Source organism: Pseudorca crassidens, chromosome 13, assembly GCF_039906515.1.
Source record: "Pseudorca crassidens isolate mPseCra1 chromosome 13, mPseCra1.hap1, whole genome shotgun sequence".
Lineage (NCBI taxonomy): Eukaryota > Metazoa > Chordata > Mammalia > Artiodactyla > Delphinidae > Pseudorca > Pseudorca crassidens.
Genome location: NC_090308.1, coordinates 31,908,997 through 31,923,602, shown reverse-complemented (window position 1 = coordinate 31,923,602; position 14,606 = coordinate 31,908,997). Strand labels below are relative to the sequence as shown.

General features: G+C 37.8%; 1 protein-coding gene across 11 annotated transcripts in view; it reads left to right on the top strand.

The window, feature by feature from the left end:
* Positions 1-14,606, top strand: part of L3MBTL3 (L3MBTL histone methyl-lysine binding protein 3) — a 118,703-nt gene that overhangs the window by 89,003 nt on the left and 15,094 nt on the right. For all 11 annotated transcript variants that reach the window (XM_067702127.1, XM_067702126.1, XM_067702125.1 and 8 more), the window contains one exon: positions 11,204-11,283. In XM_067702127.1, the coding sequence (XP_067558228.1) occupies positions 11,204-11,283 (80 nt within the window). The remainder of the gene's footprint in view (positions 1-11,203; positions 11,284-14,606) is intronic.

Here is a 14,606-nt window from a genome sequence, read left to right as displayed (position 1 = left end):
ACTTTCTGGGCTCTGGGCTGGATACCTGGGTCCAATTTCCTCACAGCAGAAAGACCTAGTTGGTTTAGATGATTTTTGTGGTCCTTTTTAACTCGAAATATTTTTAAGAAAAGAGTAATTTTTTTCTTTCAGTTTTATTGAGATATAATTGACATATAGCACTGTATAAGTTTAAGGTGTACAACATAATCACTTGGCTTACGTATATTGTGAAATGATTACCACAGTAAATGAACATCCATCACCTCACGTACATCCAGAAAAAAAGAAAAAAATGTTTTTTTCCTTGTGATGAGAACTTTTAGAATCTACTTTTTAGCAGCTTTCAAATACACCATCCAGCAGTGTTAACTGTAGTCATCATGCTATACATCTTTAGGACTTATTTATTTTATAACCAGAAGTTTGTACCTTTTAACTGCCTTCCTCCAATTCCCCCTCCCCCATCCCCTGCCTCTGGTAACCACAAGTCTGATCTCTAGAAAAGAGTGACGTTTATAGTGGCTCTAATGATTCCAGGGATCTGTCTTCTGTGAGGATGTGAGCATGGTTCTTCACGTCATCACCCGTCATTAAGGAGACAGTCTTAGAGATTTTAAGGTTTCTATCGTAATCCATGACACATGTTTGATATCTAAATAATTTTTACATAGATTTTTAGCCCATACTGTCTTTTGATTCAGTGAATTTTAACTTGCCATTACTTCTCTGTGAATTAATATTTACACTTATTTGTGTTAAAGTTAAATTGCTTCAGGGGTACCAGGGTTTGGTAAATGAGCGTTATGTTATTCATGGTTTTGAAGACTTTGTTCAGATTTCTTCTCGTCTTCAACTTTCCAGGTTAACTATTTTTATTTATTTATTCTGACTCATTTATTTATTTATTTGGAGGCTAGTAGTAACCGGAGAGATTTGATTAGTTATACGTTGTCGAAGGAAACATGAGGGAGACAATCCCTTAATGATCCCAGACTTTTTAAGGTGAACATTTTTGACCGAGATTTTTTTTTGCTTTACTTTTTATGCTAAGTATTTTTAAGAAATGATTACAGACATCATGATATTTCAATCTAAGCACTTCATTATGAATAAAAACAACATTTCCAAAATAGCCAAAATAACATCGATTGATTTACTTTTCTAAATATAGATTTTATTCTTTTAAATTTTAAAAAGTTGGCTTCAGATTATTTTATTTTTTTTCTTCTCCAGGCAGTCACTAGTTCTCAACAACAATCAAAATGATACGTGGTATTTTAGGTATAAATGATCATGGGGTAGCAGCACAGCAGATGTTAACACATGAAAGGTTGTTAACAAAGAAGCCTCATCTTACGGCTTGAGGATGGTTGATTTAATGTAGAATTAATAGAGTTGCAGTCATCTGGCTTCTTTGCTTTAAGTGAATCTGTATGAACATATTTAATTACTTTTTTCCTTTTTAAAATTAAAAAAAGTTTTTTATTGAAGTATAGTTGATTTACAATGTTGTGTTAGTTTCAGGTGTACAGCAAAGTGAATTAGTTATACCTAGATCCACTCTGTTTTAGATTCTTTTCCCATATAGGCCATTTCAGAGTATTGAGTAGAGTTCCCTGTGCTGTACAGTAGGTCGTTATTAGTTATCTATTTTATATATAGTAGTGTGTATAGCAAACATAAAATTTTTTGATCACTGATTCTTTCACCTGGACTTAAGAATGAAATCGTGAGCTGTGCAAAGCTCTGAGAACAGTGACTGATAAGCAATAAGCCCTCAATAAATGTTAGTTTTTATTAGTGCTGTTGCAAGAGGAATAGGTTGCTTATTTGTTTCACAATATTTATTTCAGAGGAGCAAAGTAAGGCTGGCCCATTTTTTTTTTTTAATATTCCTAGGTTAAACTTTGAGTAGAGAGTACTCAAACAAGATGATTCTCATAATGTCAGATTACGGTCTCTCCTCTTTTTCCATAATCATTGCTCACGTAGATGGAATTTCCCAGTCAGGTTTTAACACATTTTCTTTGCATCCTTTTTAATAACTTGCTAAAAATTGGTTGCCAGACTCTACTTTTTTTTTAAAAAAAAAAAAAAGGCATTTGGCACAGCAAGAGACAGTTGCACCCCCAGAAGCAGACCTTGAGACAGAGATTTGACGGCAAGTGGTTTATTTGAGAGGTGAGGAAAACGCCACTAGGGGAGTGGAGAGGTGAGACCAGGAAGGAAAGGCAGCCAGTAAAAGCTTCATTGTCACCCCAGCTACCACTGTGGACAGCGGGAACACAGCCCTGCTGGGGGCACTGTGGGAGGCTGTGTAAAACACACATCTCAGGTTTTCCCACCATAGGGATGAGGGAGCTGAGCTATTTTAAAACACGAGTTCCTCTTCGGTCACGGAGCTAGGCTTCCAGGGGAGGAAGGATGAGTTAATTTCCCCAGCACGTCCCCTGCCGCACAGCAGGCAGAGCGGTCAGAGCCCCAGTAAATCCTGTGGGAAGGCAGAGCAGGTGAGAGGTAGGTAGGAGTCGGCCGCTGTGCACTGAATGGGGGAGCGTGTGGCTAGGAGATATGGGCCAAGCCCTGACAATGTCTGCTGCACCAGCCCATTCACCCATTTCAAATGCCAGCCAGTCCCCAGAATGAAGTATGCTGGCGTTGCTTGTGATCCAGGAGCAGACATAATAGGGCCAGATAAATGAACAATGCAAGGAATATGTATGTCCTTTCCATACCATAAATGGTATTTTAAGGGCCAGTTCACAGGCCACCTGCTTGGGATAGACCCATGGACAACCAGTGTTCCATAGCAATGCTTCCCATACCTGACTCCACGTCTGATTCCCTGAGATCTCTAAAATTCAGATTACAGGGCCCAGCCCAGGCCGCCAGAATCTTTCAGGCTAGAGCCTAGGAGTCTGCATTTAAAAAATTCACTTGGGAGTATATCTTCCTGCTTAAAATTTTCCACGACTTCCCATTACCCTTGGAATTAAGACCCTAATTCTGAACATGGCCTACAAAACCAGTGTTATCTGGCCCCTGCCGAACTCTCCAGCTTTTTCTCTACTAGGCTGTTTTTGTTTTTTTTTTCGCGGTACGCAGGCCTCTCACTGCTGTGGCCTCTCCCGCCGCGGAGCACAGGCTCCGGATGCGCAGGCTCAGCGGCCATGGCTCACGGGCCCAGGTGCTCTGCAGCATGTGGGATCTTCCCGGACCGGGGCACGAACCCGCATCCCCTGTATCGGCAGGCGGACTCTCAACCACTGCGCCACCAGGGAAGCCCTCTACTAGGCTGTTTTTAAACTTAATGCTTGAGCCACCTTGGTCCTCAAACATTCTTTTGTCTCTACCTCGAACCCCCATTCCTACACTTTCCTAGCGAGTCTTTTACCTCTCAGGCTTCAGGTTAACTCCCGTTTCCTTAGGGAAGCTTTATCTGATCCTCCAGACTGTGGGTCAGATTCCTCATTATTATGCGCTTTTGTGTCACACATCCCAACACAACTGACACTTCTGTGTAAATACTTTCTCTGAGTCTGTGTACTTTGCTCGATGATAAGCTCCATGAGGGCAGAGGCCACGTCTTCTGTGATTCTGAGACGCCCTCAGCACCGAGCACACTACCTGGCACTCAGTGAGGTTGGAAGGCCACCATGAATCACCCACCAGCCTTCAAAGGAGATGTTATCAGTGACATAGCCTAAGAGGCAACTGCTTCATAACCTTCTTTTTATTCCAGTACAACTTCCTACTTTCTCAACTTTGTAAAATCCCCACACTGGATATCTAAGAGGTAAATCCCCCAAACACATACCTACACTTGTGTAAATTAGGGCAGTGTTTCCCAAACTGTTGTTTAACTACCTGCGCACGTAGAAAATGGTACTGCGGAAATGACCACATTTGTATGACACAGAGGGCTGCCTCTGGCTGTCAAGAGCTGGGGCCACAGGCAACAGTATCTCAGAGCACTGGTACCCAAGGGTCAGGGCATCCTAGCTGGGAAGCTCTGCCTCACATTAAGAGGGCTCTACCTTGAGTCCTTTTGTTGGTGTGCTGAATGTTTGGGTCTATTTTCCTACAGAGACTTGTCAGATGGGTGGTCAGCTGATGAATGAATTCCCAGTGTGTATTTAGATAGAAATGTGAGGACGTAATCCTCTCCCAGTTATCCATTCATTCATCAGACGCATAAGAAGTGTCTGTGCCGCATCTAGAGCTTTCAGTGAGATGTTCTTACTTGGGAGAGCAGCAGCTCATCTCTGCCCTTGCCGTGCTGCTGGCAGCAAGGTGGTTAGTCTGGGCTCTGCCAATCAGTGGAGGAGCTTTTCCTGGGGACCAATAACCTTAAGTCTCTATGTGTCTACAGCTGAGTAAAAGAAAGTTTATTTTTCTCTGTATAGCTGTATAAAACCTGTGGGTTTCAAACTTTGTGTTGCATCAGAAGTATCAGATGCTTGTTAAAATCCAGCCTTGGAGGTACCATCTCCAGAGATACTGATTCAGAAAATGTAAGCTGCATCCCAGTTCATTTTTAACAAGCATCCCCAGGTGATTGGATGCAAGTGATCTATAAACCAGGCCTTGAGAATCATTACTGAATATAAAGACCCTTTTGCGGAGTAATGGTTCACAATGTGTTACCAAATAGAGAACATCGGCGTCTATCCCACATAGTCTTGTACTCATGAAATATATTCTAGAGGTGCTTGTAATTGTGTTTCTAAATTAGGTGCTATCGCAATTAAAAACCACATCATGTTTTAAGGTTCCATGTTGTTTATGCCTGCTTAGGGATAACCACAGAAGTACAATAAAGCATTTTAAAAATACCTGCTAATGCTTGTATTACCTTGCAAGGCAAAGGTAATTACTAACCTATATCCAATGAAAAAATTCAATTCACTTCTTTATAGGCCATTAAAACCTACAGCTTTTCAGGTTGTAGGTCTAGTGTTTGTACTCTCAGAATTATATGGAGCAGTGACAGGAATTGCAGCTTCAATCTAATTCATATATTTAGGATGAATCAGATTTGCCCATCTGTACCCCATGAGAAGGGCCCTATGAAACAGATGGGAATACAGGCTAACATAAAATATGGAACTATAAGCATATATACATCTCTTTATTTGCAAAACTGTAAAATCTAGTAGTATAAAATTAATTTAGAGCCAGAAGTTCTAAAAGATTACAAAAGTTAATTAGGACTCTTCAGAAACTTTGTTTTGCTTCCTAAGGTTTTCTGGTCCTGAGGGCTTGATGTTGACACTCAGAAAGTTCCTTTAATGATTGGTCCTTCCCTGCCTATTGTAAAGCCTCTTCCCCCCTTTTGTTGATGGGCTGCCAGATATGGATTAGGAGCTGTGGAAATTTTCAAATATTCCAGTTCTTGGGAATCTGAGTCAAATCTATGTAGTTGTTTGTGTGCACCAGGGAGAAGCTGGGTTTTGGTTAAAACACAGTCCTGATGCCAACGGCTGTGACACAAGGCAACCATTCAGAGTGTAAGGAAGAGATGACTGTGTTACTGTTGATGCCCGGGAAGTTGTTAGAACAATATTGTAACAGAGTCTGATTTTCTCTCCCTGAATAGCACTTATTCTTGACTCAGGAGACTCTTGTATAAATAGTAGAAAAGCAATGATATCTGTTCTTTTTCCTATGACAGCAGCGTGAAAGCAGTGCAGTCCTGCTCTTCTTATGCTACCTGATCTTTATGTCCCAGATCTCACCTTATTGGTTAGGGCTTTTCATTTTATAAGAGAACTGATTAATTAATTGATGAATTCATTTTACTGGGGAGTTTCCTTGGCATCTTGATAACATCCACTATTATTTACTTACTCATTATATCCCTTTCTTCACTAACATATGTTCCTTATGCTAAATTTTAATTTAATAGCCTTATTAATCAAAATATTTTATTTGTAGTCATTAGGTAAATAGTAAACTATGCTTATCTCTCCTGGGCTGTGTTTATGAAAACTCTATTAAAACTATTGTTCATGTATAGTCTCAAAAGGGATTTAATTATAAAAACTCTTTATTCGAATGTTACCTATAGACATGGAAGTTTTAATTGCACTGGCTCTATTTGCCATCTTTTCCGAATCCCTTTGAAGATGGTGGCCTCCTTATCCTGAAGCCATAAAGCACAGTCTGCTCTTTATTTGTAGGGGGCATTTTGGAGACAGTTCAGGTTCTCTCTTACAGTACCTCTAACATACAACCTTGAGATTCCCATTCTCTGATTTTTTACCTGTGAGTGACCTCAGCCCAGAATTTTTTTTTCCAAATGCTGGGGGCACGCAAAGAGACATCATTTTAACACTCAAAATAGGAAACCCTACATTTTTTATAGCTCTCTGTACATTCACTGTGTCCCCACTTGTTCTTGGGGAGTACAGGTACTCTGCAGCTCTGACAAAGCCCCTGTGAGACTAGAATAAGCTCTTCTGGAAAGAGAAGGATGGGGAGGTTTTAAGGTACGAGCCAAGCCAAACTCATGCTGGAGTCAGAGAGCTGGCTGCAATCCCTGAACTGAAGCAAAAGAATTGTTTCATATTGTTTCAATATTATTTTTAACAAACTGATGACTGATTGAAACATAACGGGCTAGGGATTGTTTTTAAATGAAAAATAAAATTGAAGAAACAGCTGTTGGCATTCAAATGCGATCCTGTTATTATGTATTTACTCTTCTAATGTTTGTTTCACTAATATTTACCACAAATCTCATTTGAGTAAGATAGTAAGACATCTAAAGCATGACACATAATTACACAGAAAAAGAGAATGCTGACTCAAAAAGAAAACATTTTTCCATTTGAGTGTATTCCACTGTCTTAATTAAAAGCCTAAAGAGTATTGTTGAGTAAGATTTTAGTTATGATCATATTTCAATTCAGGCTAAAGAAATGCTGAAATAAATTGGTTGTTGAAAATTCTAAAATCCCAAGAGAAATTGCTGTGTTCCAGACACTCTTCTAGGTGCTTTTAGCTATGTTAGATCATTTAACCCTCATAATGCCTATGTGGGGTAGGCGTTATTATTACATCCCCATTCAGCAGACAGACCTCTCGGTTACAGGTTACACAGCTAGTAAGTAGCAGCCTAGGCAGTCTGACTGTAGGCTGGCTCATAACCATTACTCTAAAGGCTGTTTTAAAACTTGAGGGAAACAGGTTACTTAAAGAAAATAGGTGTCAGTAGATAATTTTATCCTAAAATATAAGTAATTCTTAAATAGTAATAGCTGCCACTTATCATGCTCCTACTTATGTGTCTGGCTGTATGCTAAGCACTTCCTATACATCGTTTTATTCAGTCCTCAAAAAGCCTGTGAGGTAAAGGATTTATTATCCTTGTTTTACAGAAGATGCAGCTGAGGATTAGGGAAGTTCAGTAAGTTGCTGAAGGTCATATAGAACTTGTAAGTAGCAGAGCTGAAATTTGAACCAGGACTCTTCACTTTCAAAGACCATCAGCGTCACCACTGCTGGGCTGCTTTCTCCATGTTACGATACACTCCCCTGTGCCTAATCAGCTTGTATTCCCTTCCTAAACAAAATTGTTGGTAATGAAAAATGTCGATCAAGAGGAGAAGATAAAGGAGTTTTAAAGTAGAGGAAAATTGTCATATTAAAATACAACAAAAATATTTTTAGTTGTCATTAAAAAAAAAAATCTGTCAACAAGCATATCTTGCACTCTGTTTCAGAGTGTTACAGTATTATCACAGAGTTTTGACATTGTGATATAAACGTGTTTTGTGTATAATTGGAAGACTGTGCAGCTAGAATAACTTTTTGCTTGGGAAGTCGATATCCTAGATAAAGCATTTCATTTTTGCACAGAGAAATTAATCACAGTACCTATTCAGTGAGAATTAGCAGTGAAATTTCTAACCTTATAGGTGAGAGAAATATTGGTTGCCCAGTTGAGAAAGTAACTTTTATTTTAAATAAAATATAAAACAAGTAAGAATATTAGTGAGTCAGATTCCTCATTCCTGACCTTATCAATAAAAGACAGTTTGAAAATAAGATTATGACACCAGAAGGCCAGTTCCCTTTAACTGCATGTAACAAGGATATGGTACTGTATTCTGGAAAAACACAAGGGTAAAAAAACAAATAATAATTAAATCTAATTATAGATTTTGGTGTCAGTAAGACCTGGTGCTATATTTGCCCTGAAAATTTGGGATTAACCTCTTTAAGTTTCAGTGGATATAACAACAGAACCTTCTTTCAGTGATTGTTATGAAATAATGGACATGTAAAGAACTCGGCCAATCTTTGGTGCATAATATGTTCTTAAGTATATTGTTTTCTTATTATTACTTCTTATTAATACTGTTTCCACATTTCTGGATGTGCTTGGTCAGGATTCTGTTTCCTTCAGGGGTTCTGTTCATCCATCTGTTTCGTAATACCCCTTCTAAAAGACTATTCATATTGACCCCACCCTGCCAACCCTCTAGCTAAAGGAAGCATCAGAACCCAAAGGGGCTTAGTCACTTTTAATTTTAAGGAGTTAGCAAAATCAATTTATTGATTGGAAATAAAACATTCAGTGAACATTTCTTGTGGAGTCCTGCATTGGAATTGTTTTTCGGTGAAGATAAATATCCATCTGTATATATTCCCAAGTTATATGGGTTAAATTTAATGAAATATCACGAGTTAAAGTAAGGAAAGTAAGAACTGAACACGCTTCTATAATGAAGGAACATGAATATACAAGCAGAAGGCTGCTTTTGTGCTTCTCTTCAGCGATGGATTATGGCACATTTAGGATGAAGAAACTTTTGGGGTCAATCATCTTATTTTCCTTTTCTATCTCTGTTCCCTCCTAGAAAACGATTCTTTTCCTACATTTCATAAAATAAGTCATTGGCATTGTATTTGGGCATAAGAATACAGAAGAACTTTCCTCATACTTAGGTCTTATAGCTTTAGTTTACTAAAGTTTACTTTAAAGGAAAATATAATATGCATTACTGAAACCACAAACATGTAACTGTTAATTATCAGTGGACAGTTTCAATCATGAAAAATGAAATATACAGAAAATTCTAAGATATAATTTTAGCCTTTGGGCTCAGTTTGGTTTTTTGTTTGTTTGGGGGGTTTTTTGGTTTTTTTTTTAACCATTCACTAAAGCTTTTAGGCAATCTACAGTAATTAATTGGGAATTTATTTTCTTTGACTCTGAAAAATGCCAATTTTAAGTTATGTCACTCTGATGTGTGATTGTTTCTAATAACTATTAATATAGCCATCCACAAACCACTTATTTCAGTGGCCACAGTACTTACTGGGATAGATGTGTGGGCTCAAAGGTTATTATTTCCAGTTTAATATGAAACAAATTCAGAAGATCACATAAGCTAATTTTAGCATAATAAGCTGATTTTAACATGTTGTAATTACCAAGTCTAACTTCAACACTGTTTTTACAGAGAAGACAGTTTTCTACTATCACTTCAACTAGTGCCCTTTCTCCAGTTATCAGCAATTTTCTTATTTTCACTCTACCTCCATCTCCCCACTTTCTATGGAGTAAGAGCCCCCATAGTAATTAATTGATTTCTCTTGGAAAAAAAATTTTTATTGCATAATAACGATGATTCTTCCCATTCTCAGATAAGCAAGTATTCTTCAGCAGTCGTGATAAGTTGTTTTTAGTATGAAGTAAGCCAGGGAGCTCAGATTCCAGTGAAATTTCATGTGTCCCTGGAAATGATCTTTCTAAGAACTAGTGAACATTTTATTTATCTCATGCTTACTGTGTTGGCATCATTGTGTTAAATTATTATTGTTACAAAAAGGGAGTAAATTAGTGCCTTGGTAATTAAGACTATAGAACTCCTTTATATTTTGTTGGGATATTTGGTTTCAAAGGTATTATCCCTTTTCTTAACACTGAACAGAAGTGTGGTCTGAGTCTTCAGGAAACTAAGGATATATTTGTAAAGGTAACAGCATTTGAAACAACAGAACATCATAAGTACAGAGTATTATAAAGGATTTATTTTGAACCCTGAGAACGGAATACATTAGGTTAAAAATTTTAAATCCCTGAAGTTTAGTTTTAAAGAAAATATAAGTAGCCTGTGCCTGGTTTCCTTTAAAGCCGTCTTTGTCACTGACTTCAGGGTAAAGCTCTGAATTAGGATTGGAATGGGTCCATTCCACTTTAGAGCATTCTTGGCATGGTTAGATTAGCATTAGTTCATTCCTGGTGAGAAAGAGGTGGAATCAGTTCAGCCTATGAATTTGACCTGATTAAGCCAGGAAAAGCTTCCTAGAATTGAGTTTGATTCTCCTGGGCAATCTCAGCCTCAATCTCAGATTCTGGAGCTGAGTAGTATATAGTGACTTCATTAAATGGTATGGACTTTAAAACCATTTTCCTACTTAAAATTGTAGTCTTACCATACAGGACAAGTAAAATTCCTCATGGATACATGTCCCAATTTGAAGTTGAAATATTCAGTGGCCACATTTTCCAGAAAGTTAACCTTAATACCATTCTTAGCTTTAAAATCTTCCTTAATACCATTCTTAGCTTTAAGATCTTTCTGAACAGTAAATGAAGATAAAAAATAAATAAAAAGTAAATGAAAATTGATAATGAGGAAAATGAACATTTATAGGTGTTTTTATTTTATTTTATTGTTTTATTTTTTTCTTTTTTTGCGGTACGCGGGCCTCTCACTGCTGTGGCCCCTCCCGTTGCGGAGCACAGGCTCCGGACGCGCAGGCTCAGCGGCCATGGCTCACGACCCCAGCCGCTCCGCGGCACGTGGGATCTTCTCGGACCGGGGCACGAACCCGTGTCCCCTGCATCGGCAGGCGGACTCTCAACCACTGCGCCACCAGGGAAGTCCCTATAGGTGTTTTTAGTATTAATTGCTTCTTAGTAAAACTGAAAATCCTTTCTAACATTTTAATGGTATCATTTGTTTTTAAATTAAAAAAAAAAAAACAGTTGCTGAGGTGCAGTTTTGAGCCATTCCCTTTTTCTTTGTACTTCAATTTTTATTTTTTTTATATACATCAGGTTCTTATTATCTGTTTTATACATATTAGTGTATATATGTCAGTCCCAGTCTCCCAGTTCATCCCACCACTACCACCCACCCCCACTTTCCCATTTCTTTAAACGTTTCTATTACAAAATATTAAAACACCTATTTTTTCTCAGAGACCAGCATGCTGATGATGTCAAAGAAGACTTTGAAGAGAGAACAGAGAGTGAAATGAGGACATCACATGAAGCCACAGGTACCCATAATAATCTCATATTATTGATGGGTATTATTGATGTGTATTGATGGGTATTACTATTAATACTCAACAATCAAAACTTAACTGGAATGCAGCAGTCCCTTTTATATATTAAAGATAAACTTCATTTGGTTGGTTCTGTTACCACAGGCAATAAAAGTGTATTGTTCAGGATAGATTTGGTGTATACTTCACAATGATATGGGTCCATCTGTGACCTGTATTTACAGTCTGTTTCACATATCTGTACAATATTGTATATAAAGTTTGGATAAGGCATTCTGTTTGGTCCTTGTCGTAAATTTTTTTGATATTGTTGATATCATTTGCTTCATATGTTTCAGACTCATCTCAGAATGTGTTGAAATTCCAATAGAACTAATATGGTCTTAATCTAATACCACAAAATGAAAAGGAAATTGCTTGAACAAAAGTTTTAAGTTGTATTGGAGAAAGTAATTTGTCTTACATGTTTGCTGAATAGATATTACAGTGGTTTAACTGAACAATGAAGTCGTAATGACTGTTACTCATAGTATAAATGGTATTTATAATTTATGCATAGTGTTATAATTATTTTTTATAAGAAAATGTTGTCCCGATTATGATTTTAATGATTGTCCCTGGGGACTTTGCTTGTCATGTGCGTTATTTGGTTTAGACTGTTTATAAGATTGTAGAATGGCACCTAAGGACTGTTTGCCTGTAATGACCTATTCCATAAGTGATGCCTTGATTTCCATATTTGATTGTCATAGAGCAGTAATTTATGATTAATTTAAAAGTTATATTCTCTGCTGTCCTCAGCATGTTTTATGGTGTTTAGTCTTGCACCACATACAAACCCTTCAGATGGCCAGGGTTTGCATCCCTGATCTGTTACCACCTGCTAGCTGTGTAATCTTGGACATTTCATGGAATACGTTTCAGTGCTTGTTTCCTTATCTGTCCAGAAGGTTGATGATGGTAACTCCCTCCCACAGTTGTTGTGGGGATTGAGTACAGTAACATTTGTAACTTGCTTAGGACAGTGCTTGGCACGTGATAAGTGCTATAATGTTTCTGGTCATTTAGAAAGGAAGAAAAACATTTAATTTAGGAAGCTTTTGTCGTCAGGGTATATCGGGTTCTTAATCAAAGGCTTCAGCCTTTCTTTGTGAATGGTGGTTAGGAGCACGGCCTTCATTCGCTTCTCAGCTCCACCAGTACTAGCTGTGTGGCTGGCTTTGGGAAAAGTATTTAACTTCTCTGTTCCTCAGTTTCTTAATAGTACCCACATCACAGGATTATTATGAGGAATAAATGCATCAGTGGCCAAAGTATTAGCTGCTAGTGGTAGTAGTAGTAATAGCAGAAGTAGTAGTAGTATTGTGAAATGAGTGTCTATTGCATGGAATTATCTGATCATTGCAAGGTTTAGATAGATTCATAATAAAATCTTCTGGGCTGACTTTTTGAGGGAGTAATAATTTGACAACCTTTTCAGTTTCTTCCTAATTTCGTGATGCAATTCACTTTTCATTTTATTTGCTGAGCTGATTTTGATCACTTTTTTCTGAACATAGTCTAATTAATGGAGAATTTCAGGTTTATTAACATGATATGCATGGTGTTCTCTCTTTTTCTGTGATAGTTTTATGTCTTTTCAAACTTTGTATATTTTTATCCTGTTTTTTAAATTTGAATTGCCTGAGTTTTTCTGTTTTACAATTCTTTCCAAAGAAACATTGCTAGGATCCATATATAACTCTGTTATTTTTGTCACCCATAAAACCTATAGTTCAATATGCGTATTTTACTTACTGTCTTATTTTTCATTAGTGAAAGGGAGCCTCATAAAAACAAGCTGCTTTGAGAATTTTTGCACATATGTTCCTAAGTAAGGTTCACATATTAATATCTCATCCAGTTTTAGCCTCCTAAAATGAGTTTGATGACTTCCCTTCTCTTTTGAAACATTTTATGTAAAACTTCCATAAAGTTAATTTTTACTGTAGTGAAATCATGTTGTTATGATTGTCAGCTTTTATTTAACTGCTTTCTCAGCTTTAGATTTCCTTTCTTTTTTTTTTTTTTGAAATTTTTTTCCAGATTCATGTTGTATGGAAAAGATTTGAATTTCACTTCCTGACGTTACCATTTAAGAGTTCATTGGTTGTCTTTCCCTGGACCCCATGATCCTTCAGTCCAAAATGAGATCTTATGGTGTCTGAGGGCTCCTGTATCTTGGTGACGTTGGTGATGTCTCAGATCCTAGTCAGTGGGTGGATGTGTTTAGTTTTTTCTGTCCTCCTGCCTCTCAGGTCTCAGTAGAGCCATGACCTAGTGTCTCAGATTGGGCTCTCTGGAAACAGACATTGGGAGTGCTGTGTGCAGAAGGTTTTTGGTGGGTACTTTTGGGAACGATACCAATGAGAGAGTGAGAGAAGCAACAGTGGGCAGAATGAGCTGTGATGCAGTTATAGCAGAAGCCTCAGTCGATCCCACAAATGAGCTGCAGATGACCCTTCCGAGTTATCCCAAATTTAGGCATGAGGACCAGGCCTTTGTATTGACCAGTCCTTGGATGTTGGCTGAGGCGGGCCGTGTCCTTGGGCAAGGAGCCTCCCTTTGGCTTAGGGCAGTTCCTGGAGAGGGAGGTAGCTCTGAGGCATCAGCAGTCAGCAGGTAGGAGAATGAATCTCTGGGTTCCAAAGGGGGAGCCCACCACAGTGTCCACTACACCTAGCTAGTCATTTGGTCTCTGACTTTCCTTTAAGAAAAATCAAACAGAACTGAAAAAAACTGAACAACAAACCAGAACATCCTTTCACATATGTGGGATTAGGCCCAATTCAATCCAACCTTTTTGTTTTAGACAATGAATCCGGCTCCTAAATTCAGTCTTTTCATTATTTTGCCTGAGATGTCATGCGCTTTATTTACTTTTTCTTTTTAGATCCAGGATTTTTTTTTTAATCCAGAAAAATTCCTTCAGTTATTATTTTTGTTATTACTTTTGTTCTTTTCTCCTTTTTGATTGGTAATACCTTTTACTCTTGGGTTAGATCCAAAGGATGTTATTCAAAATATTTAACAATTGGTTTGACAGCCAACATTGCACAGGACAGTTAAAACAAACACCAGCCTTAGTGCTGGAGCAGAGTTTGGAAGCTCCCTGCTGTACTTCGGTGCAGCATCTGGAAGTCCTGCAAGGGCCTGACTGCTGAGGATGGAGGGGACTATTACCAGCCATTATGGAAGTATTTTAATATTCCAACAGCTTATGCATTTTTTGATATTCTAGACATATTTCTCAAGTTGAAATGTCTTACTCTAGC